Here is a 24941-nt window from a genome sequence, read left to right as displayed (position 1 = left end):
TCTCTATATAAGAAAGGGACTTGAAGGAAATCGTGGGTAATCTGTGACATGTGTGTGGCTAGGATACACTCAAGTTAGTTTGAAAACATTCTTAATAGGGAGTTGTACTTTATCAGACAGCATATGGAAGGCTTTGGTTCTGTGTCCACACAGTGGAAAACTGAAGGTATAACATCGGAAGAATTTTCATACTTCAGGATTTTATAGCCAATACTTATGACTATAAGAGCTATCGAATCTTCTTGCTACCCATAGTTCTGGAAATTTTTAAAGATGCAATTTTCAGGTGTTTCGCATTTCATAGGAGTTTCCTGAATTCCCTAGCTGTAGTTGATTTGAAGTTGTGTGCTTTACTCCATGGTCACCAAGGCTACAAATATATTTTGATTTTGTTTTATGATGAAAGATGATATTCTCATTAAGAGGGATATGGATTTTTAGAAAAAATATGAATATCATAGGGCTTGTCATAAGACTGCAGGAGCTGTCTGCTTTCCATAAAGTTGGTCCTATTCTTAGACATTGTAACTGAGGATGGAATGTTACATGGTATTGTGAGCATCTAGCATGTCCTTTTACATCTTTTAATCCAGCCTGGCTACATTGAGATTGTGTTCCTATACAAAACATTTTTGATGCTTTCTGCAAGGTGGTCCTCTTTAGAAGTTCTTAATCACAAACTCACCATCAAGTTTTCATTACTCTGAAATCTCAGCAAAGAGGCCAAAAATGGAGTTCAGTGTTCCTGAACTATGCTTTTATCAAGAGGAGAAGTCCTCTTTATAAAGATACTGATGGGGCAACATGTATACATGGACCTTGCCTTAGTGCTATATAAGAAAGGCAACCTACTTCCGAAGAAGTCTCTCTCTGATGGCTGTCTTAGTTTTAAATCCATGCAGTTTTAAGAAGCGTTTTAAAAGTATGCCAGTAAATTCACTAATTTGAGAACAGAAATCATATGTAATGAAGCACAAAACTTGACAGCAATTGTTATAAAGTAGGAGTATGCCATTAAAAATGAACTTTTTGAGGAAGATCACGTGCTCTCGAAAAGAGTAAAGTGGTGACTAGTGTTGGCAACAGGTCTTTGTTCATCAGCTGGAACTCCAAAATATTTTTAGAGTTGCTGAAAGAAGATACGTGAACAACTCTGAACAGTTCAGAAGGGATTTTGTTTAAGGTAAATGACTTTGAAATCAGAGCCACAAGATAGTCAAGCAGTAATTTTTTTTTTTTCAGTGTCTGGATCCTGATCTGGAAATCACTGTATTGATCATACATAATTTTAGGGAAAAGGAGTGGATGCTACAAGGTGTATTTTGGCAGCCCTGGCTATTAGCACAATGCATTAAATTCTGCGGTAATGCTGGACAGTTGCCACCTTCAAGCTTCTGAATAGGTTTGCAATATTGAAACTGGGATTTGTCTTTAAAAAAATGCAAACTACAGTTTAGAAGGAGGAAAAATATAGGACAAAACAAATTATTTTAGCTTATTAAAATAACCATAATTATTTGTAAAATTCTTCAAATTCCTTCAGACTGTGATTAGAAAATCTAATCTTAGCATAGGTTTGGTAACTGGAAAAATGCAGTATCATGTTTCAGCATTTCGTTTTCTTCAATTGGCATTAAAACTTCGTGTTTCAATTGTTCAAGAAAGAAGAAACAAAAATAAGAGGAAAAAAACCCAAAACACCAGTGGCATTTTATTATATAAAAGAAGTGATATGATATAACTGTTTAATGCAGTAAGTCAGAATTACTGGCACCCTCTCTGACCTAGATTTTGTTTAATATTCTGTATGTTTCTTTATCCTGTGTGTTTACACTTTGTATTTGGGCAGGTGTGAGCTTGCTCCTGTCTGTTCACTAAATGTACGTGAACTTGTTCTGCTGGTGCCTCAAGCTGCAAGGAAGCACGCAATTGCATTAGCACAGTGCTGAGCCTGCACTAAGCTTATGAAGTCACATGGATTTATTTTATTTAGGAATTTGGGTAGGGCAAGGTTTGCTTGTCGCTACATTCAGTATAAATAATCCCAGGCATATCTACTGTAAATAATCAGAATTGCACTGAATTAATTATGCTTTGAGATCTCAGGAGTGCAGTGCAAATTAGTCACATAAATACTTTCACATTTTAAAGTATTTCCTCTAATTTTTCATCTTTGCTAGACATATTCTCCCTCTGAAACAAATAACTTTGTTCAGACTTGTTGAACTGGATGCAATAAAATCATACTTGTACCATGGCCACAATTAAAAAAGTCAGTTTTCCCATTACATTGTGTGCCGTTATCATGATTATTGTTTATTCTAAACATGCTACTGAATGACAAATGCTTCTTTTTTAATGAGGATATAATTTCTGATTGAACATTTCCCTGAAGCCACTAAGTTTTATCATACATGTATTTCAACAGATACAGAGAATTATTCCTGCCTCTGACATCTATGAAGGTATTAGTATCTACTTTAACCTAAAAAGAAGGCTAAAGTAGTCTTTCACAGAAGCTAGCCCAGAATTTGAGGATAATGTGATTGATTTCAAACCTAAACTTCATTGTAGATCACACTGTATCAGTAACAGAACAAATCAAAACCTTGGCCTCAAGAGCCCTGAACCTTGGTAGTGTTCTACTCTGAATTTGAATTTATCATTCAGGGCAACTCTAGCTCTTGATTTTGATATACTGTAGTTTCACTGTTACAGACAGTGTGCTCCAGACAAGTTTTTATGTTATTTAAGTAAAAGCCAATAGAAGTATGTAATATTTATTAATACTTTTGTAATTCCTATATCTCAATTGTAATTTTATTATAGCCATATGAATTTTCAAAAACCTTTTAATTATATTAAATTTGTAATTTGACTAAGAGATCAGCTAAACTGGAACTGTGGTAAAAGTAATAGGTAGAACATAGGTTTTGCTGTCTATGATACCTCCAGGAGATGGATTTTGTATATTGAAAAGTTATACCTCTCCTTTGCTTACAGAAATGAATTTATTTTATGTTTTGAGGTTTAATGAATGTGATATAAATGTATACATACTGCTCAGTGTGTATATTTATATATATCTATATTTATATGTTAGCTTTGCAGTCTTTTCCACATATGGAAGAATTTTTTGAGATCATGTTTAGCTATAGAAACCTCTCCCCCTCACTTCCCCTGAATGTGTGTGTTAGAATATACAACACTTATATAGAAGTTTACATTTATCTTATATTTCTTACTAGAAAAATTAGCTGCCACCATCATAGTCTAAAATAGGTCTTTAGACCAAATGAAAGAGCCAAAAATGCATTTCAGGGAGACAGTAACTTGATAACAAAAGTTGCATATCTGGGGCTTTTAAAGTTGGTTACTTAAGTGAGATAACATGTCACAGGCTTTCACTACAAAGGGGACTATAAATTTTTGCATTGCAAATCTGATTTCACGGACCACTTCTTGCAAGGGGCATTGGGTTTCCGCTTCATCTAGTGATAAAGCTTTAAAATGCATGAGTATCTGAAGAAACATCTCATTCATGTTAATGCTAGTCTGGGCGTTGTAAAGCAAGTGGTCAGAAACAATCCTTTCCCTCCCCTCATCATTGGTATTTATGTTTGTCTATAACCTAACTATATAGAAATAGGATAAATGGTGAGACGTGTTTAAAGTAATTTTCATAATTGGATGTTGCATGGTTAGTTGTGATCCCCTTCTGTTATGGACAGGTTTGCAAATAGTCCTGTGACATAAATCCATAATGCTGCAGCAATTTTTGAGATTTATTCAACTTTCTAAATATAAAAGAGAAGAATAAAATAAAGACCTTCTAAAGCTCTCTGCACAAAGCCTAGAATGAATCCACTGTGACTCTTTCTCCTTTTCCAGTTACAGGCTTAATTCTTCAGATCATTCAGGCACAAAACACTTCTGCAGTTGATTGTTCTGTGTATGGAGAGCTTGCGAGATTAGGTCCTCAGCTATATTTGCTCCTGTGTGTTTTCTATAAATGGAGCAGCGGATGAAAGTCTCTCTCAGCTATAAAAGATTCTGATTTTAGGATAAGTTCTTGAATTGAAAGAAATGTCATTACTTAGCAGGTAGCTTTCCGTGTCACAAGTGGATATTATTATCTGTAAATGTAATTGTTTGCTGTAAGCAGGACAGTTTCACAGTCCAGAGCCAGTAGTTACATGTTTAATGAACCATTAGTAGCCACAGATAATAAGGAGAGTAGGGTAAATCAGTCATCAGAAAGTTAGTTCAAGAGATGAGCAGGTTATCACTAGATTTATTTAACCGAAGTTAAGACATTAATTCTTAGCATGCCGGCACATGAAAGGGAACTGTGATGAGCCTTGTCAGGCAAGGTCTTCTACTGTGGGAAGAGAGCCAGAAAAGCTTAACCCATCAAGTTTTACTGTTGCCTGTGTTGTGAAAGCTTTTGCTTAAAAGGAGGTTAGGATTTTATAATTATTTTGTTTAAAGAACGGATTTTGTAAAGATACTTGCATGCCATTAATGGGGGGACCTATGTGCAGTACTTTAACTTCATGAAAGTATTTGCTGTCTGTTTTCTGAGTCAGGCTGGTTTACTCTGTTCTTCACATTTGGTAGTGTTGGTAATACACCAGTGGGCCTCACAGTAATGCCAAATTTTGCACTCTATGAGTGAATCTACTTTAGTGTTTTAGTTCTGACAGAATGCATATTTGACATCACTTTCCTGATAATTTGCACTTACTGCACTGCGGTTCATATCCGGAAACCGTGCTGGAGCCTGCACATCGGATTCCTTTGCTGAACGGAAAGGTGCATTGCGGGAGGTCACCCCACACAGTCAAAATGCTGATGGGAATTCAGTCTCCGGAGTCAGACTGAATTAATTCGGAGTATGCCCCCAAAAATGTATATACTGTAGTTGCTGGTCCTCAGCACCAGCTGTATTACTCAATAGAGCTGTTGCTATTGCAACACACTGCTAAATATAACCTTTTACAAGAAGTTTGCATTCACCAGTAATCAAAACTATGCAGAGCAGTTATGAATAGGCTTATAATTTTCTGACATCTGATGTATTAACAATTTTTAGACGTACTTAATCATGTAGACTATGATTAGAGTTATCTTTTGCTTCTAGCCTGTCGTGTAATGTAGCTCGTTTATCTCAAGGCCACTGTCTCAAGTTTGCTACTGAAACTGATGAACCTTAAAGAACTGAAGGCTGTGAAATACTGTTGCAAAACTTGTGCTGAGATACACTCCAGTATTAAAATAGAAGACATCTTTATACAAGCTTTCTTTATCTTTGTACAGTGTTTTCTAAGGCTGGTCTAAGTTCCTGGTTTTGCTACTTTGAAGCCAGTTGAGTTTTTGACATTAGGTTTAGTGGCAGTTGGATCAAAACAGTAAAGTGTATTTAGTAACATCAAATATTTGTTTCGAAGGTATTGAGCACGATTAGCAAATACGGTAAGAAATAGCCTAGCGAAAAAATAGCACTAGCAAAAAGCTGAGATAAAATCAAGGAATTAATAATTTATAAATACCCCATGCCCAAAGGCTTTGATAACACTTGAGATAATACCACTACACTGTATCTATAGGCATGCCAAATGAAAGGCTTAAGAGTCAGTCTATAAATACCTGCTATTCAACATCTTAACTATTTTGAATTTGTAGTAATTTTATGATAATTAAGCCTGTATATTAATTTATCAATTCAATTGATATTTCTTGAATTTGTTTTTTTCCTTCTTTCATGTCTGTAATTCAGATTTTGTGTTGTGTTTCTGTCATTTAAATGCTATTTTTGACCCCAAAAACCAATGAAAGGTCCAAGTTTAAAAAGCAGTTAATGTACACAAACATTAATCAAAAATTGCTTGATTATGGTTTATTGTTTGAAAGAGCCATAGATTAATGATTCTCTAGGATACACACTGATATGAAAGACTAAGCATTCTTCTGGAAGCCTCTGATCCAATATTAATAAATGATAAGGCATAACGGCAGCTTTTATTTTGTTTCACAGCATGTCAAGAGTGTAAGAATAGGTAACAAACTTAATTTGTCTCAGAACATCAGTGAAGACTTTTTTACTGTCCTACATTATCTGCTTGTGTTGAGACACCAAACCTTAGTTTCTTGACCAAATAGTTTCTAAGTTAAAACAATGAAAGCTACAGTCCTGATTCTTAAGTGCCAGTGCTTTTGGGTAGTTATTCATAAAGAAAAATATGTAAGATCTACAACACAAACTTACGATGTGCACCGTTAAATATCTGCTCTTCAGTAGAGTAACAGACAGCAGAATGACTGAGAATAGAGAGTCTCATCTCCTAATTTTGGTCCAATCCACTCGAAGGAAGTAGTGCAGACTTGAAACCAATCTGTATGTGTAATGAGAATAGCCAGAGATCACAGGTTCTTTTAACATTCCTTGAAGATCTTGCATCTGTACATTCTGGCTTCTGCTAAATTAAAAAGTGTCAGCATTTATAATGATTTTAAAAATGAAATTATGGTTCTCTGCTTTCATCCTATTTCTTTAATGAAAATGAGGTCAGTACCTTACCTAGCATCAAAAAGTGCCATAATTAACTCTTACGAACCTTGACGTAATACATAATAGAGCACATAATTATAAAAGCCTGGGCGTTTTTGATAGGGATGCTGAGGTGGTGTCACATTTACACTGCTTATGTCAGTGTAAATGCTAAAATGCTCTTTATCTTCTGTAAAGAATCAGGGTGTGGAATTGAAAATGAAGATATGAACAAGTTTTCTGGGGTAGATGTTATTCAAGTCAAAATGTTTCATACATATAAGTTTTTAAAATAAGACTATGTTGACACTGGCTTTGAGGTTGTTTTTAATACTAAAAGAATTAAAAACCAATGAAGGTTTCTATTCAGTTGGCCATCTAATAGATCACAGTGTTTAATTAATTTTTAGGAACCTAATAATTAAAATTGGCAAATTCTTAATAAAGATGTGAAGAATAAGATTGTGGCACAGACGTTCTCACTAAAACAGATGTGAGAAAAGAGATGAAAAAGCATTCTAGTAATATTTGTAGATGTTAAAGCTGAAGCAGACCATTATCATGATGTAGGCCTGACCACCCAATAATTTCTTCATTAAATCGGTTATTTTTTTGACTACAGTTAGACATATCTTTCAGAAAGTTACAAAGTCTTGATATAAAAGCTTCAAGTCCTCCAGAATTGATGGTGCCTTGCTAAAGTGTTACTGAGTTTAGATGTGCTATTGAAACATATGTACCATATTTCTAGTCTGTGTACTATAGATCTCTACATAGCTTTTTTTAGTAGAGAAAAGATCTGTCTGCTTTTCTGCCTGTTAGTTAATAGTGATCAAGTCGTCTTTTAATATTTCCTGAGTGACCAAGTAGACCAAGACCCATGACTCACTGCAAACCTACTTTTCAATGTTTTCTGTAGCTCAATCCCGAACTAATTACAGTTTTTCAAGCCTTCATAAGAATATGGCACTAGCACTAGAGGTGTAATTCTATTAATGGTCTCATGGCTACAGAGAGATATAATATTCTTTTATAATTATTTCTCTGATTGTATTTGTCCTTTTAAATTCAACATCGTGCTAAATGTTCATTTCCATGGTGACCTGAAAAGCCCTTTTTAGGATCACTGATTTCAGATGCAGTCCCCCGTCTTTTAAGTTTGCCATATATATTTTCAAGTGATGACACCATACTGGTGATTTCAGTCACACGTGTGCAGCTGATAACATTTGTTCAACTGATCCCAGATAGGTTCACTTTTTGAAACAGACTGGGTCAGACCTCGTATTTTCCTTTAGATCATGGGAATATAGAACAAGTTTGAGATATGAATAGATTGCTGCAGGTCCCCTTCCTTCTCCAGCAACAATTATGCTTTGCAGTACCTCAGTTAATTATTTTAATGCATTGAATATAAGCAATATTTATTTTATATAGAGCTAATTTTGCTGACACTATGCCATATGGGACCAAGTCAAATGCCTTGCAAAAACCTCAGCATATTATTTCAAAGCACTTAGCTTCTCAAAAGGACTCTCTATCTAATAAAAAAGATAGCAAGTAATTTTGACAGGACCAGTACTCCATAAAGCTACGCTGATTGACATTAACAGGGCTCCAGTTTTTAATTTATTGCTTATTGTATAGCAGGATCAGTGTCAAACTATGTAGTCTGTAATTTCCCTGAATACTTTTTAAAAATATTTGACAATATTTGATTTTTCAAGTCTTCTAGAACTCTGCCAAAAAGAGCGCACAAATAAGTGAGGTAAAAATGAATATCTGGCTTTTTAACGAATTATAATACACTAAACAGCAGCACAGCTGTATGTCGTTAGAAAGAATCATTTGGAGACATACAGAGTTCCCCACTTTGTTGATTTCTGCTGTTTTTAAAGATATCACCAAAGATTAACCTAATGTGTTCTGTTAGTGAAATAGGATCAAACTACTCAGTGGAAATGAAATCCTTCAGTCTTTCTTCAACCTTTACTCTGGCAAAACTCTTGTCAGCTTCAAAGTCAATTCAATTAAAGTTAGTAGGCCTGAATAGAAGTGACTCCTGTAGAAGGCGGTGGGAAGGACTCAGATTTTCAGTGAGGCAAATCCAGCTCATTGGAAGTTTTGTGGAATCTTTGTTTCAAAAAGAAGCAAGAATATTCAGGCTTTACAGTTTCTTTGCTTTCTGTTGGAGTTGTGCAGACCTTATAACTAAGACATGTTCCAAGTTAACTGTAAAAAAATTTACCCACGTTTCTTCTGTGTTAAATGATAGCTAAGTTTATAGTGGACTGCCAGATTTCTTTACTTAATTCAGCAACATGCAAGACATCTATCTTAACATCTGGTTTTTAATAACACTTGACATCTGGGAGCTCTTTTTTATTCCTAGAATGGACTAGGAACAGTAGTGATACTGGCAGTGTATATTTTCAGGCTAAAATTCCTGTCTGTTTCAATCATAATTAATTACCACTCATTTTATTTAGTTTTTAGATTTAATTAAGTGCTAGCAGTATGTTACACCAGGTAACTTTCAGAGTTTTGAAACTATAGAATATCATTTTTTTTACATTTCTAAAATATTAATGGGTGAATTTTAAATGATAAGATTTTATTTGATTTTCAAATGCTGAGTTAAATGAAATATAGTGTTGCGCACCTCTATGTTCTGAGAGCTTAGCATCGCATCAGAACTTGGCACACTTACTTAAACTATTAGGTTTATGTTTTAGCTTCTACCGAATGTTAATGTGTATCTAACCATTCATTAACCAAATACGCTGAGACACAGGAGATTTCTGTACAAATATATATGTATGCATCTGTTTGTGCATATATTAAGAATTATTATAAAAAAAAATCTTCAGTAGACATATCCAGGGAAGAACATTTAATTCTTCTGGTTTATTTTGTTGTTTTTATTTTGTTTTTTAACCTCAAGCTTATAATAAATGTAAAGAACATTCTTCTTTTTGGAACATGTCTACACTAAGATAATCCTCTTTAATACAAATTCATGAAATTGTTATAATTTTTGTATTTGCCATTATGTTATCTAGCATTAAAACTCTAAATAAATAAATAATCTCACAGTATTCAACAATACACAGCATTTAAGTAATGCTTGAATGATAGATTTGATTAATAGCATGTTAGAAGTGAACTTCACTAAGTACAGATTTATTTTGGTTCTTCAGCATTTTTTATATCCTTTAGCCTTACAGAATGTAAAGCTATTTGATTATAATAATTACTTCTTTGCTTACTTACAAGGTTTAATCTATTTCTTCTGTCAATGTTGATTTGAATTGCATGCAATTAAAAATAGATAATCTTTTAATATTTAATCTCATAATCTACTTCCTACACACTGTTTTAACTGGGTGGGAAAATGCTTACGTTGTTCTTGTCTTTTGGTTGCTATAGATAGAGATTCTTGTATATGCAACACAAACTTGTTCTGTTGTTTTCACTTGCTTACATTGAAAAAAATCATGTTTTTAACAGCCAAAATAAGTGTATCTTAACATGCACCAAAGTAACTAACCTTTTCTTCTTTCATTCCAATGCTAACATCTTCTCTGTGCATCTCCTAATGCCTGGCACACAGGATGATGAGGAGGGTATATGGGCATAGCCATTCCTGTAAACCAAAGTTCCAGTTTTGTTTTGAGGGGTGAGAAACAATCTTTTATATCTCTTTCAATTTGCAGTCTGATTTTCATTGTTTAATTTTAAACTGCATTGAACTGTATGTTTCTTGAAAAATGTGTCTGTAAACCATGTAAAAAATGTTTTCTTATATGCAATGAACAATGAGAAACTATGTCTAATGGTTTAATGGTAATTTTTTCATACCTTGTTACACCTGGAGATGTAAGTAGGCCAAAGAAAAGGAATGTAGCTGTATCTCTGTGTCTGTCTAAACAATTCTGTGTTTAGTAGATAAGAATTTCTTTAAACTGATGTTAATCTGCTTTATAATACATCATCTTAAAAATCCCTGCAAGAAATCTGTAATATCTTTCCGGAACAAATAAGAAAGTTTGTTACTTAAAAATGTTTGCCACAGATTAATTATACAGTCTCACTGGAATATAATTTATTAATATGCATGGAAAAAATGAGACTATGTATTAAATTGTGTTAGTGAAATTTTAAAATAAGCAGCAGATGCTAAATAGGGAACATAAAGCCTCTCTGTGCAATGAGTGTGCTCTGCCTGGAAAAATCTGATGGACAAACGTCCATAAAATGGGTTGGTTTTGATGTTTTAGAATAGAAATGTGCAGCTTATTTTGCTCAATTCTCTTTCAGTTATGAGTAAATACTATGTTGTCACTAGGTGTCAGTTATTGATCAATGCATATCTGCTTTTTTGGGCGGCTTGCCGTTGAAGCTGTACTTCATCGGCAGCTCGTGAGCACTGTGGCCCCTTAGCGCTGCAGCGGCAGCGTAGGAGCGTCCGGCCTGGGGGGTCCCTGGGAGCAGCTGTGGCTCACGTCCCCACCTCTTACTGCAGCAGCTCCGTTAACTGCCCACAGCAACAAAAGCTACTCACACAAGTGAAGATGTAGACTAATGTGCTGTTAAAACTGCCATACTGTACCTTCTGTGTTGCTCTGGCATCTGTCGCCCCAAGTCAAAGGCTGTAGATGTGTTTTATTGCCAGTAGTGTTATCAGCTACGTTACAAGCCAGGCGTTCTATTTGACAGGGATAAAATCTCCAAAATCATTTTTGTTCTTACTGGTAAATTTTTGTTCTTTAGAAGGAAACTTGTATCTTGCTGTTCATGGGAGTTGTGAGATGATCCAAAATTACTGATATCCATAAGGAATAATTTCACACAGTTGTGAAATAAAATAGTGGGCACTGTGGTGCCATTAACATTTAAAAGAAAGCAAGCTTGGTCTATCAAAATATAATTATAACCCTTTTTTGTTTGTTTGTTTTCTGATTCAATTTAAAATGCCATATCATGCTTGTACAGGTTGTATGTATATAGGGCCTCTGTGAATATGGACACACACATTGCAAGTGGTAACAGTACAAAAGAATGTGACTCATATTCTAGCTTTTTTCAGTCATGTTTTCTTCTTTCCTGCAAATAAGGAGCCTTAAAAAGAATCTTATGTTGTTCTTTTTCATGCAAAACTGTAGAAAAGGATTTTTTGGTATTGTTTCTTAATTAATTAGCAAGTTCTCTAAACTGCAGCATATTTTGATAGCAGTTTATGATGTTATTTAAATATAGAGTAATTTTTCGCTGTTTGTCAGCATCGTTCTTCTGTTCTGGGTGTGCAGAGCAGATCTTTGTTTATTTTCCAGGCACATGTTTATTTCCCATTTAAAACAGACATTTCTCTCGGACTCTTTTGTTCAAGTGCCAGTGTAATTCATCTAGTATCATCATGTACCAAATCCTTGAAAAATACCTTGTTTGCTCTTTCTTTTCAAGTGGAGGAGCGCTGCAAAGGTGGCATAATCAATAGCTGATAGTAGGCAAAGCCTGTCCTCCAGACTGAACTCACAGTTAGTCCTGTCCTCTCGTGCAGGAAGGGTTATCACAGGTGAGAATTCGCACCATAGGCCTTGTTTCCTAGGGGAAACAATTAATTTACGTCCCAGACCTATAAAGTTTTCTGAAATTACATGTGATAATACTAAATTTCTTCATGTTCATTAGTAAGAGCTGTAAATATATCTTTGTCTTTGAGTAGAATTCAGCAAAGGCAAAAAGAACAGATAAACTTTTCTAGGTTGCACAGATATTTGAGAGCTAACAGCTTGATTTGGCTCTGTGAACACAAGAGTTTGCTGTCCCTGCTCATCTAGCTCAGCTGTGGGGGTTGCTCAGGCAGAATTGAATTACCAGTGCCTTTCTCCTTCTTATACTAGACTAAAGGAAAACTGGTTTTAGTTCTCAGGAGTATTCCTGAGGACTAAAAGTTATTATGCAAACTGCTTTCCAGGTCTTTTTTCCTACCTTCTGATGTTCTAGCAGAGCAGGAGTTAAGAGTGACGTGAGTGTAAGAGAACTCCAGGACACTTTCTGCCACCTAGAATGATGCCCTTGTTCTGCTAAGAAAATGAAAATTTTGGATGATTGGATTATTTTCTGTTTCTACTTAAAATTGATATTGAAAATTGAAAAATTGATGGAATTGAATCTTGCAGGCACAATCTTTGTAAAATACATGTTTTTCCACATTTGTTTGTTTGTACAAATTCTGAACATTATAATTAATACGGTTATAATTTGTCATGTGTTATCCCTGTTAGAATACAGTTTATGATGCTGTAGTCATGTGTTGAAAGGAATGGTGTCTAAGATTACATTTTTGGCACTTTTTAATCATTTCTGTTGGTATTCAAATAAGACAGAAGATTAGGTCAAGAGCTTGTCTTGCGTGTTGGTATGATGCATATGGCCCAAGGCTAGGTGAATTTAATACCTCATATGGGTCAAATGAACTGTCTTGAATGTCATATTCCTATTAAAAAGAATGACACTGTTAGAATGAGTAAAACATCCAAATAAATTATTAAAATATCTCAATTTCTTATTCTTGTCCATAGTTTTAAAGCTCTAGGCATAAGGTCTTCACCACTGAGAGCTCTGTCCTGTGTTTTTGATGGTGTACGTAAGAGCAGTCTGGAAGCTTTCCTAGTCAAGGCAAGGTGACAAAACTCCACAAGCAATTGCTCGCCCCAGGAGTGACTGGTGCTCTGCTCACTCCAGGTATCTCCCTCGTGCCATGGCTGCAGGATTGGGCTAGGCAGGGCAGGTCAACTCTGTTTGCATGATATTAGCAGAGTGGACGAGTGGGCCGGCTGCTGACCTTTCAGCACACGGGTGGAATAAATCTAGAGCCTAGATAAGTGAACTGGGGTCTTTAGAAAATGTTCGTGATTATCTTCTTTACAATTGGCTTCCTATTTTCCCAATAATAAGAATAGTATTTGCTGAATTGTTATTCTTAACGCACAATCTTTAACATTTGAAGAAATTTAGCCGTTTGGAAACCGTCATTCATAAGTAGTTTTAGTGATGATAAGCTTCTGGGGTTGACATGACCACATAAGTGGCTGATGAAGCCAAGTATGACCAAGACTGAGGAAAGCTTAGATTGCACCCACAGTAGAATAAGGAGATAATTTCACTTTTTATCATATAAGGACTTTCAAGACTAACCTTAATTCACAGGACAAGATGTGGTTTCATCTCTCCTGCTTTCTATGGCTCTCCATAAGGAGTAGTGTGGCTGAGGGAAATCAAATCTCTCAATCAGTTGACAATGTATGAAAGCACAGATTCAATCAATTAATTTGGATGCATATCCCCTTTAGAAAACCTTTTTTTTTTTTTTTTTTTTTTTTCCCCCAATGCAGACTTCTATCAAAAGCTAATTGTGAACATGAGAAAACCAGGAGACAAGCAAGAATAAACATGAGGGATATATTTTATGTTGGACTGCAAGAATGTGGATTTTTAGAAATAAGTCTTTCACCTTACTTTTTATAGTTCATACTTTTCCCATAATTTTTAGTTATACAGTTCAAATTATAGAAGCTATAGATGTAGCAGTTCCATTACAATACACACTTTTGTTTATGAACTGCAGAAAATTAATTTTTTTAACGTCTCAAAGACATATTTGTTTTGATTCAAAAAACCTCTGTCCAAAGTGTACTTTGATTTTCAAAATGGACTATCAAGAGACTAAAGGAATCTTAATTTAATTTTTGTTACAGTAGTGTGGAATTAACAGTCTACTTTTGAGCTGAAGTGAATTTCTCATTAAGTGGAATTATTTTTTCTACTAAGAGTGAAAGGTCAGTAGATTTTTCGTATTAGGAGCATGTAATATATGAAATTAGACATCAAAATTAAAATTGCAGTTTGTTACAACCATGACCTTGCATTGTAAAATTTGCGAAGATAGTGCAAACCTGGAACCCCTGTAGTAGTAATAAGCACAGTCATTTCATGCAGTTACTGCGATACAAACCTGGTAAAACACCATTGTAATCAGTTGATTGACTCTGGATTCATACCAGTATATCTGATTTCTGCTCATCCAAAAATAATTTTATTGGCTGAAAAAAATAGAATATAACAAGTCCTTTAAAAGTGGAAACATATACCAATTTTTATGATTTATTAAAAAGAAAAGAGAGAAGTGCAGGTGTGACAGTAACATATTTTGGCAGTGATCCTGGGCCACATCTTTAACTAGTATAAATCTTTTTAATTCTATTCACTTCAAATGAACTATGCTGATGGCTATGTCAAGCTCTTTTTCATATCTTGATAGCTATGATTTTTAAAAAAGATGGAATGAGAAAAATTTGCGAGCCATCCTTCTAGAGCTGGTAGATGAATATTAGAAGGATGTACAGATTGTAGGTGAGAGGGAGATGTTCTCTTTCAGTTTTTTTGCTTTCCCTCAGCTTTATCTGAGTAGGAGAAGAGTGATCCTAAAGCCCTTCCTTTCTTTATCTCAGTTGTAAAATTATGCTTAATATGGGTGCCTAACTCCCTATTTGGTCCATAGGAATTACTCCTCTCCTGTCCTTGGTAGAATCCAGGTCCTTTTGAATTTATTTTGTTGTTGTTTAGAGAATATAAGTAACAGTGCTTCAGAGAGTATGGTTTTATAACACAGCTCGGTTGAATTAAAAGCTCACAAAGTCACAGTAAACAGATACTGTTCCTTTTTCCCTCTTTTGCTATTCCTTTGCCCTTCGTTCCCAATGCACCGTCTTCCCATCTTGCACCGACTCTGCGACTCGTGTGCCAATTCAGCTCACTCTTCTGGCCAAAACCCCTCTCAGCCAAGCACCCTTCCCTCCCACCCCACACTTCCTTAATAGAGTTTATTTTCTGCCATTTTAATGACTTGAGTCATGTGCAATTGGAAAAGCTCCAGAGGTGGCTCAAGGTGAACAGGAGGAGTGTGCGATGGGGAGCGTGCAGGCAGTGGGAAGGCTTAGCACAGATCCCTGCCTTTAATTGGTGGCAGATAGTTAATCTGCTCATTTCATATTGTGAAAATATGTTCCCAAGGCTGATCCTAAGCTGTAACAGCAGTGGTGGGGAAGGCATCTGCATGTAATGGGCATTCTACAGCTTAACTGTGAATCTTCCCTGTCTACTGTTTGAATACAAGCAGTTATTTTGTCAAGTTATTTTTGCATATTTACTGTTTGGAATATTAACCAACCTCTAGTGAGGAAGGTTTTCATGAACTGCAAATTGAAACAAGCTTCAGATTGGAATTCCCTTCAAGTATGTAAATCGTACAATGCTAACTTTTATTTCTGTTTTTTTTTTAATTTCAAAGTAAAGATTTAAAAATCATCAGCTCTAAAGAGTAAACCTCAGGGGAATATGTTTCATAATACTGTTTCCTGAAGTTATTCTAAATGTTTGCAAAGTTAATCCTCCTCTTTTGTAAATAGTACCAAATATACTGTACCAGATGCCTTCAACCAAAGGTTGCAACCGAGCCAATGATTCTATGACCCGAAGCATGAGGGTTTCCCTCTTACGGCATCTTTCTGACTTACAGGTCAGGGAGCATACCAGCTGCTGCTCAGCTGATAGAAGAAGTGGGTAATCAAAGCATATTCGAGGCTGAAAATCCAAAAAATTTTCTGAAGAGTATTTATGTGTTGAACTTAAAAGTATTACTAGAGATAGTTTCCAAAATAAAGATATTCCAGTAATTACTGTAGAATAAAATCTTCTTACAAAGCAGTGTTCCAGGTCTGAGATCATGAATAGCTGTATCTTTGGTGCAAAGTTCCCTTTTTGTAGACTAAGTGAAAAAGCAGCATTGATAAATTCTCTTGGAGAAAACCTGGGACTGGCATGCTCTATTTGCAGGTAAATAGCCATGAGGCTTCTTCCTCTAGAACTGTGGTGATAGTTAATAGATAATCCTCACTTCAAAAACATCAGTGATCATTGTCATATCAGGGTTGGGAAAGGTAACGGTGCTTCTGAATAGACCATAGTCTATTATTTTCTCAAGGAAGGGTAGAAGAAAAATTGTCTTGTGTTCTTGTTGGAGACTTCTCTCCAAGTTCTTCCTTTGATGGCCAAGCTTTGCTCTGTAAAAAAGAGTGCACAGAGCCTCTGCAATCTCTGAATATTGTTTGGTAGCTACTCTTGCAGTAACCTCTGTAAGCACTTTAATAACTTGATTTAACTAACTCATTTTCATGCACTGTTGTGAAATAAGAAAGTTTTTTTTAATTTAATGTGGACTGACATTGCTAACAAATTGTCAGGAATTTTAATGGAATTGTCAGGAAATGATTCTCAGCAAGTCCATCCTCCTCTCACAGATTTTCCTATGCCCTGGCCCTTGAAGGCCATTTTTTCTCCTGCTGCCAATAATCCTTCTTTGGCTAACAAGCTGCATTTTCTTCTCTGAGTATCTTTACTCAGAGAAGGAGATAGCAGCCTTTGGTCTTTAAAGTAATAGCTTTCAGTATTTACTGACTCTTATTAGCTAGTAAATGAATGACAGGTTTTTTTCTAATCTACCTAGTTTGTTTCCATTTACTTTTTCAGTGTGCTGCAGTCAGAACCCTAGAAATATTTGCTACTCATATTTTTTGAATACGATCCTATTTGCAAGTGTGCATTCAAAACATCTTTTTAAAACAGGCATGAGATTCCACTGTTGATTTTCTTGCACCTTGGTTATGTTTTTCAGAGCTGAATTTATTTTTGTATGAAAATTGGTATCTATGGCTATGAATGAAATAGATTATTTTTAAAATGTAAAATCTATAAAATGCAACTTTTTCTCTCGAGTTACTTTATTACCATGTTTTGATACACAAATAGCAGTATTAAAACATTTCTAGGAATGTCTTCAGGCAGTACTTTGTCTGTCTATGCACACTAGGGTGAACAGTTGTGAATTCAAGACAACCTGATAGTTGGGTGTGAAGAAAGGATTATAGGCAGTTTTCACAGTTTCCTTTATGGGCTGCTGCCCACTTTTAACCTCAGAAATTTTTAATTAATTTCAACCAAATTTGTTAAAAGGGTAAAGGTCTAAAGCATAATTAAGGTCCTAAGAGGTCTGAGAAAGAATAGATACTCAAAAGATGAGACATGTAAGTGCTTAAATATGAGAAAAGACACAATTTTAACACACACAGAGACCATAGAATCTGTGTGAGAGGGGTCTGTTATATAAAACCCAGTCATGGGAAAAGCCTCAGTTGGATCTTGCACCTTCTTGGACATCAAAGACAACCAGTTAGGAGACACATACTTCATTAGTTGCAGTCCTTGGACCTGCTGCTTGTAAGAGATAGCTGAGGAGGCAGGCTTGGAGACGGATGTTTTTGAGTTTTACATTTCATCTATCACTCATAGAAATATGTCCCTCATAGTCAAGAAAAGCTCCTGAAATGTCAAAATATTCAGCTTCTAAATTTGTTTTCTTTCGAGGCTAATTTTTTCCTGATTATATAGTTTTACTTACACTGTTTATAGCTTACCATACAGATAGTCTCATGCATCAAAGGTCTTCCTGAGTTCAGGAAGTAGTGCTCTGTCGAAATAAGGATGGTACAGGCTGATCCTCTTATTTATTTATTTATTTTTTTAGTAAGAAGTAGTAAGTTAAAAGTTGCTACAGTACTTTTGTACTTTACCACTTTGGTGCTCAAATACCACATGAGAGCAAGCATAAGATGAAGGTGGAGCTAAACACCGCCTGGATGAGACCATGTTGTAAGGTCACTGAGAGCTCATGGCCCATTAAGAAACAGGTGTCTATGGGGAAATCTCGCTGGCCAGGGCATTTGGTTTCACATGTAACTGCACTGGTTGGGGCTTCCTAGAAACAGGATCTCTCTGTCATCTCACCCTTACAAAGGAAAGAGAAGAGAATCATAAGGTGATGATATGTTTTAAGAACTAAGCCTATGTAGCAGTGTGTCATGGGTAGCTGAAGCCTTGCGACCTTCAGAAGATATGATTTGTGGTGCAGCCATGGTGCGCAGGTAGGACATGAGTGCTTGCTTTTGGCCGTCCACTCCCTACCACTGAAGTGAAGCAGCCACAGGAAAACATTTAGGACTTTGCCACCGGTTGTCCATGTGCTTCTGTAACAGAAATCAACACAAAGCCTGTTTTGAGAATATTTCGTCTGTACGGTGCCATCGACCTTATTCTTTGAGAGCTGCGAAATAAATCAGATGTTTTAGAAGATGTTTAGGAGTGTTTGGACAAGTTTATTGCCTGTTATATCCTTAGAACAGGGCTGCCTTCACCCCCGAAACGAAGAGGGACTGCAGCATGTGCCTATCGGCAAAGGAAGGCTTGTGTTTTTGAAACTAGGACCCTAAAGCTAGTCTGCTAAATTTGGACTTAGGAGGCTAACAGGAAGTGTGTGAGTGTGTGTTTTTAAAAGCTTGCCTTAGTAGTCACTGTGGAGACATTTTTCGAGAGGCATCAGTGTCATTCAGTAAGAAGCCCCTTCAAAGCAGAAATTGCCTGCAGACTGGGGGGAACAGAGGTTTCTTAATTATTGCTAAAGCATATTTGTGTTCATTGGTCACTTCTAATGACTCAATGTGTTTTGTATGTGCTACAGAGAAGAGAAGGAAAAGGCCTTTTTAAAACAAATGTGGTGCTTAGCTTTGTCTCTGTTGAGATGTGGTGATTTTCTTTCAAGATGTCCATACTTTAAAGCATAAAAAAATTTGGTCATGTTACTATATAAGGATATGTTTGAAGACATTAACTATTAGCTATTGTTCTGCTTTTTATTTTCATTATTTCAAGTTAAGATTTCTGTAATTTTTTTTTTTTAATGATTGCATATTAGCCATTCAGCCTGTTTTGGAAAAAGCGTGTCGACTTCGAAAAGAGTCTCGGTAGCATGCAAAGCAATGGAAAAGTAAGGAACATGACTGTTTGCAGTGTTCATTTTAATTCTCTCATAGAGTTTATGAATGCTAGCTCTATGCTTAATTAGCTAGGTGGGTGTTGCTACGCTGAGTGGAGCCCAAGCGCATTTTGGATTTGTGATTTTTTCAGATGATTGTTGTTCTACTGCAATTTGTTTATTACTAAACAAAAGGAGGAACTTCCCTAGGAATGTTTCTTTTTTAAACTCTGGACAGACTTGTGCCTAGTCTTCTTCTTTCTTGTTAAAATATTTTTACTCAGAATAAAAGATGTTTATAGCTTTTATTTCAATGGGGAAATTTTAACTTAATTAAAAAGTGACTTTTTTCTTTTCTTAAGGATATCATTATTAGTATTTCAGGCAGTCATTGTCCACAGTCAAAGACAGAGGATTTTCATTAAAAGTAGATAGCAATTTATTTAGCTGCATCTATTAGGGTTTGGGCTTTTTTTTTTTTTTTTTTTTTTTTTTTTTTTTTTTTTTTTTGACTATGCACTGGAAATACGCGTGGCACTTGACAAACATGCAGAACATTTTCTCTGTTTGCTATGGAATGGAAGAACAGTAAAGGAGACAAGTACTGTTCTTTTGAAAAAAATCTTTAATTTTCCATTAGAGCTCTGATATGTCCAAATACATTACAGAATTAAGGTCAGAAGTTGAAACCCTGAGCATGTTAAAGTCAATGAGAGTTTTATTTACTTCAGTACTATTAAGATTTCACTCAGATGGTTAGGACTGTTTCTGTGTTTTGATAGTCTTAGTAGAAAAACATCTGTGCATATACATATGTATTCTCAAAGAGATTTGGACAAACTGGATGTATTTTACTTTCCTCTGTCAGGCATTTATCTTATCTTACCCTTGGTATTTATGAGACACCAAATAACCCTCATGTCTAGCTATAGAATTTTATTGTATAAATTCAATAGTTTTATGTCTGTCACTCGTATTTTAGCTGTGTAAGTCAGTCCATTCTGCGTGAACTTTGGCCTCAGCTTCTTCAGTGCAGGTGCAGAAGGTGTGCAAACAGTCTGAAAATGCAGCTGATGAGCTGAACTTCAAAGCTTTTGATGTAGTCAGCCTAAAGACAGCACTCGCGGGGCCTACAATCAACCTTGCCCTTCTATACTCTTCCATAATAAAAATAAACAACACACTTCAGCAATTTTTAACACTTTAGAAATTGAGAAAGGGCATTGTGTATGTTCATGGATAAACTCTGAGAAGTTATATTTCATGTGAACAGGAGTAGATTATGACTGACTTCTTATTGAAAGATATTAAAATAATCTAGATACAGTTTGATATCTGAAGCTTCACAAACATCTAGAAAAACGTAGTGAAAAAATTGTTTCAAAGAAATTATGAATAGCATTTTGTTGGGTTGCCCTTATTTCTACAAATATCCATGTGAGTTTGTGAAATAGTACTATTACTGTTCTCGGAAACAAAGACTTCCAAGAGGTTGGTTGTGAATGTTCGAGTGAATGAATCTGGAGCTGAATGCACAGCATTCCTCCTGGAAGGTCTGAGCATATCTGGAGGCAGAAATGCCACCTGACTTAATGACCTAATCAAAAGTCATATGACTGAGACTTTAAAATGTGCAGATTTTACAATTTAATACTAAAATACATGAAAAAAACCTTAGTGAATTTTGAACAAACATTAGGTTTATAAATTGTTTATGAAAAGAATAAAATATAAACTGTGGCAACATAGTACAGAATATAATGCATGACCTTACAAAATTCTCTAGTATTTATTTTTAATAAAAATAAACATATAATTATTCTCTGTTAGTTACAATGCTATAATGCCCCTTTTTCTTAATTCAGTCTGCTGTCCTGCCTGAATATGCTTCTGATTTCCTCAATGAAAATCTTTGATAGGTGATAGCTTTTATTACAGTGATCCAGTCTTACCAGCCGCACGACCTGGGGCCCAGTTTTGAGACACTTGCCTGTCTCTCATGCTTTATGTTATTCGGGCAGTGATTTCCAGTGCAGAGTTTCAGATCAGGCAGGTGCAGTAAATGAAGCATCTCTACAGCTTCATGTGAGTGTAGTGCCCAGAACTCAAACTCAGATGAGCCAGTAACAGGCATAAAACCCCCAAACAAAGCCAGAAAAGCAGTGGGCTGTTTCAGGAGGTGTATGCTACCAGCATAGCCATTCCCTCTTTCTGCCAAAGAAAAGGCATTGGGCTCAGTGGAATTGTCTTGAGGCTTGAATTTGAGCCCTGAGTCAGTGGCTGAAACATGCTGATTTATGCATCGTTCTATAGCACAGTGCGATGCAAAAATCTGGGAGAGAGATTTATTCATGAGATTTAAAAAGTTCCATTTCTGGCATCTTGAGAATGTTGCTCACACAACATTAAGCTATTTGTATACATGAGCTCTAGTAGAAAATATTGATGTAGTCAATTAGAAATAGTTAAAGAATGCCTGTTAATAATCCTCGTTCCTCTGTACTGTCCCACTCTAATGAGGTGTCTATTTGAGCATCAGTATTCTCATTTGTTCCAAGAAGCTGTTGTGCTGGTTGCCTCTTTAAAGAGGCTGGTAGACAGAGAGCAGCTTCATCTGTTGTGGCAGAATATCCCGGCATATCCCAAAGGGCAGAGCTTTGCTACTTCATTTTGTGGAAGTAGAACCTATTTTGCTGTCACTTAAGCTGCTGTTGTAGTAGTATGTCTCTACTGACTTCAGTGAAGTTATTTATCATATGTATATCCCATTAGCTTCAGCCAGGTCTACAGAAAATGTGAGCTATTTTAACTAGTGAAATATTTGTAAATATTTTTTTAAGCTCTTTAAACTTGTGGGTGAACATTCTGATTTTAATTCAAGACTGATACACAGCTATTATGCTTAAGACAATCATTTCTTATTGCCTTAGAGTATACAGCAATCTTTGCTTTGTGGACAATTCACCAGTGAAAAAGTTCACAGGCCTGTTTTCTGAAAGAGCAGTGATGTTTTCAGTACTCCTCTGCCAGAGCCAGTCAGGTCTTCTGGCTGGTCAACCTGCGGTCTCTTCCTCAGTCTGGCTGCGAGCTCTACCAAATTAAGCCAGGTTCCCTGAGCAGTTTATGTAGTTTTTCTTTTTTTTCTATCTTTTTATTTTTTTTAAACACAGCTCTGTTTGACTAAAAGAAGCAAACTACTTGAGCAAGTCTCCTGGAAGATTTGAGAATAGCCTTTGGAAAGCAGAGAGACAGGGAGCTCCCCAAGACCTAGAAGCAGTCACCTCTTTCATCAGCATATCTGCATCTAGCAGAGGGCATCCAACTGCAGTCTTGTGCCGTGAGCTGAGTTTCACTCCGCAAATAGCTGTGCCAAATGACATTGCTGCCACCCACCCTGTCTATTACCTTTTCTCTGTCAGAGATCACTGCCCTACCACATCTATCAGCAGAATATCAGTCCCATATCAACTTCAAGCAAATAGAGCCAGTTAGCTGAAATGGTGAAGCACGTGGCTCTGAGCAAGCTTGACTAACACAGTTGGGGTGGGTTAGGGAGTACTCCGAACATGGTTCTTTCCATCGGAAACTGTGTGGTAACATCCAGCTGATGGTTAGTGAAGAGCTTTTCACAACATATTCAAGTGGAAAAGCTCAATGTGGAAGAGAATGATGTCCATAAGTTAAAATCAAAAAGATCCTTACTGAAATCACTTTATGTTCAAAGGGTCTTGCCCCAATTTGGGTAATCACGTTATTAAAATAATTTAAATTAAACCATTGCAATTTTCCTGTTTAACTAGTCCTAATCAGAACCTCTGTGTTGATTTCACAGATAGACATATTTTTACCAGATGCAATCACGGAGGTCAGTAATCTACAATATTTTCCATTTTATGTTGGGACTATGGTTTTGGATAGTAAAACTGAATTAAATTCTAGGAGAACCAGTTCTGCAAAGAAAACTAGTCTGGATGAGTCTTACAGTAAGGCTTTGGTGGGCCAATCATATAAAAAACATGATAGATTTTGTCACATTTGGTTCTAGCACTTTGGAATGCATTAAGTGATAAATCTCAAACACAGCTGAAAACTTTGCTCTTTATAGCAGATCTTAAATTCTATCTGTAAGTGTTTATGAATGACTACCGTTCTTTAATGTGGCTGAGGCCTAAATCTTTATTTGTTGGAGCCATCAAAGCAGCACAGTACACTTGCATTCTTTGTGTAGTGTTTTACATCTGTTGACCTGGCTCCTGTGTGTGAGCTTTCCATGAGGATTCATTTTAGGTCTAAGAATATGGATAGGGTCAAATGTAAACGCTGAGGCAAGTTTTTAATGATTTAGGAATTCTGTCAGCTAGGATGATTTTGATTATGTCAGTTAGAGGCTTTAGGTCTGACTTGCATTGGTTCTATACCCCAATAAGGATTTATACCTGTGTAAGTAATAACAGATCCTAACATTCTGGTTGAATTAAGTTGTGTTCAAGCCTTGTAGGTGGGAGGTACTCTGAAATTGCCCTTATGTTTTTAAATGCAATTGAGTGTTACATCCTAACTATATTAATTGTGAAAAAAAGGAAAAAGGTGAAAAGCTTTACTCCCTTTGTAAAGCTTGTGATAACTTACATTTTTTTTAAAAAAGAGTTTCTGGTCTAATGCTAGACTTTCCTTAAATGTCATGCTACTGAAAAAAGGTAGTTTTTCTTGACTATCTAAATTTTCTTCTCTGCCTAACTCTATGCTGTAGTTAGAATTTAAATCTGTGATTAGAGTTAACGAAAACGTAATTCCTTTTCCACCTTATTCTCACTCTTATTCCTTCTGAGGCTGACCAAATTGTTGAGCAATTTACATAGATCCTGGAGCATTCATAAAATTTTAAAATATACCAGTGGTACGGTGTCCTCTTCAAACTTAAAAATTGCTTGAAATCTGCTGTTTTTTCACAATCCAGATTCAGGTTTTATTCCATCTTTTACAGGATTGTGGTAATTAATTTTCTAGGAGGAGGGTTTTTTCAGTTGCATCTCTTTTAATTGTTTAGTAAGTTCTATTATTTTTTATTTGGAAGAGGTGAAGACTACTTGTTCAAATATTGGAGTGTCTCAGAGTATATTTTCTTCTGTTTTGTACAAAGGAGAGGTCTTAAACACTAATACGTATGGTACTAAAGTTGTATGAGAATTCTCTGCAGATACAATCCTATTGCTTTTGGGAAAGTTTTATCTGTAAGTGTTCCTTCAGTGTAAGAGTCAGAAGAAAAGCCCCTTTCTTTCCCTCTTGGAAGCAGTGTAACTTCTAAGAACATATTTTAAGACAAGCTGACTGAGAACCCTGCCTTAGTTACAAAAAAAAAAAAAAAAAAAAAAAAAAAAAAAAAAAAGACACTCTACAGAGAAAAAAAACTGGTATCTCTAACCATATTAAATGCTGTTTTCACCAAGACAAAATGAACACTCA

At 35.8% G+C, this 24941-nt stretch overlaps 1 protein-coding gene across 2 annotated transcripts in view; it reads left to right on the top strand.

Annotated features, from left to right (window-relative positions):
* Nucleotides 1-24941, top strand: part of ERC2 (ELKS/RAB6-interacting/CAST family member 2) — a 492995-nt gene that overhangs the window by 418840 nt on the left and 49214 nt on the right. Inside the window, exon 18 of one of the 2 annotated variants that reach the window (XM_064518916.1) lies at nucleotides 10164-10229. The exons of the other annotated variant lie outside the window; for it this stretch is intronic. Coding sequence (XP_064374986.1) covers nucleotides 10164-10190 — 27 coding nt within the window. The 3' untranslated portion in view covers nucleotides 10191-10229. The remainder of the gene's footprint in view (nucleotides 1-10163; nucleotides 10230-24941) is intronic. 2 annotated transcript variants of the gene reach the window in all.

This window comes from Dromaius novaehollandiae, chromosome 12 (genome assembly GCF_036370855.1).
Source record: "Dromaius novaehollandiae isolate bDroNov1 chromosome 12, bDroNov1.hap1, whole genome shotgun sequence".
Classification (NCBI taxonomy): Eukaryota; Metazoa; Chordata; class Aves; order Casuariiformes; family Dromaiidae; genus Dromaius; species Dromaius novaehollandiae.
The sequence above is the reverse complement of the archived record's forward strand: the minus strand, read 5'-3'. Positions and strand labels throughout refer to the sequence as shown.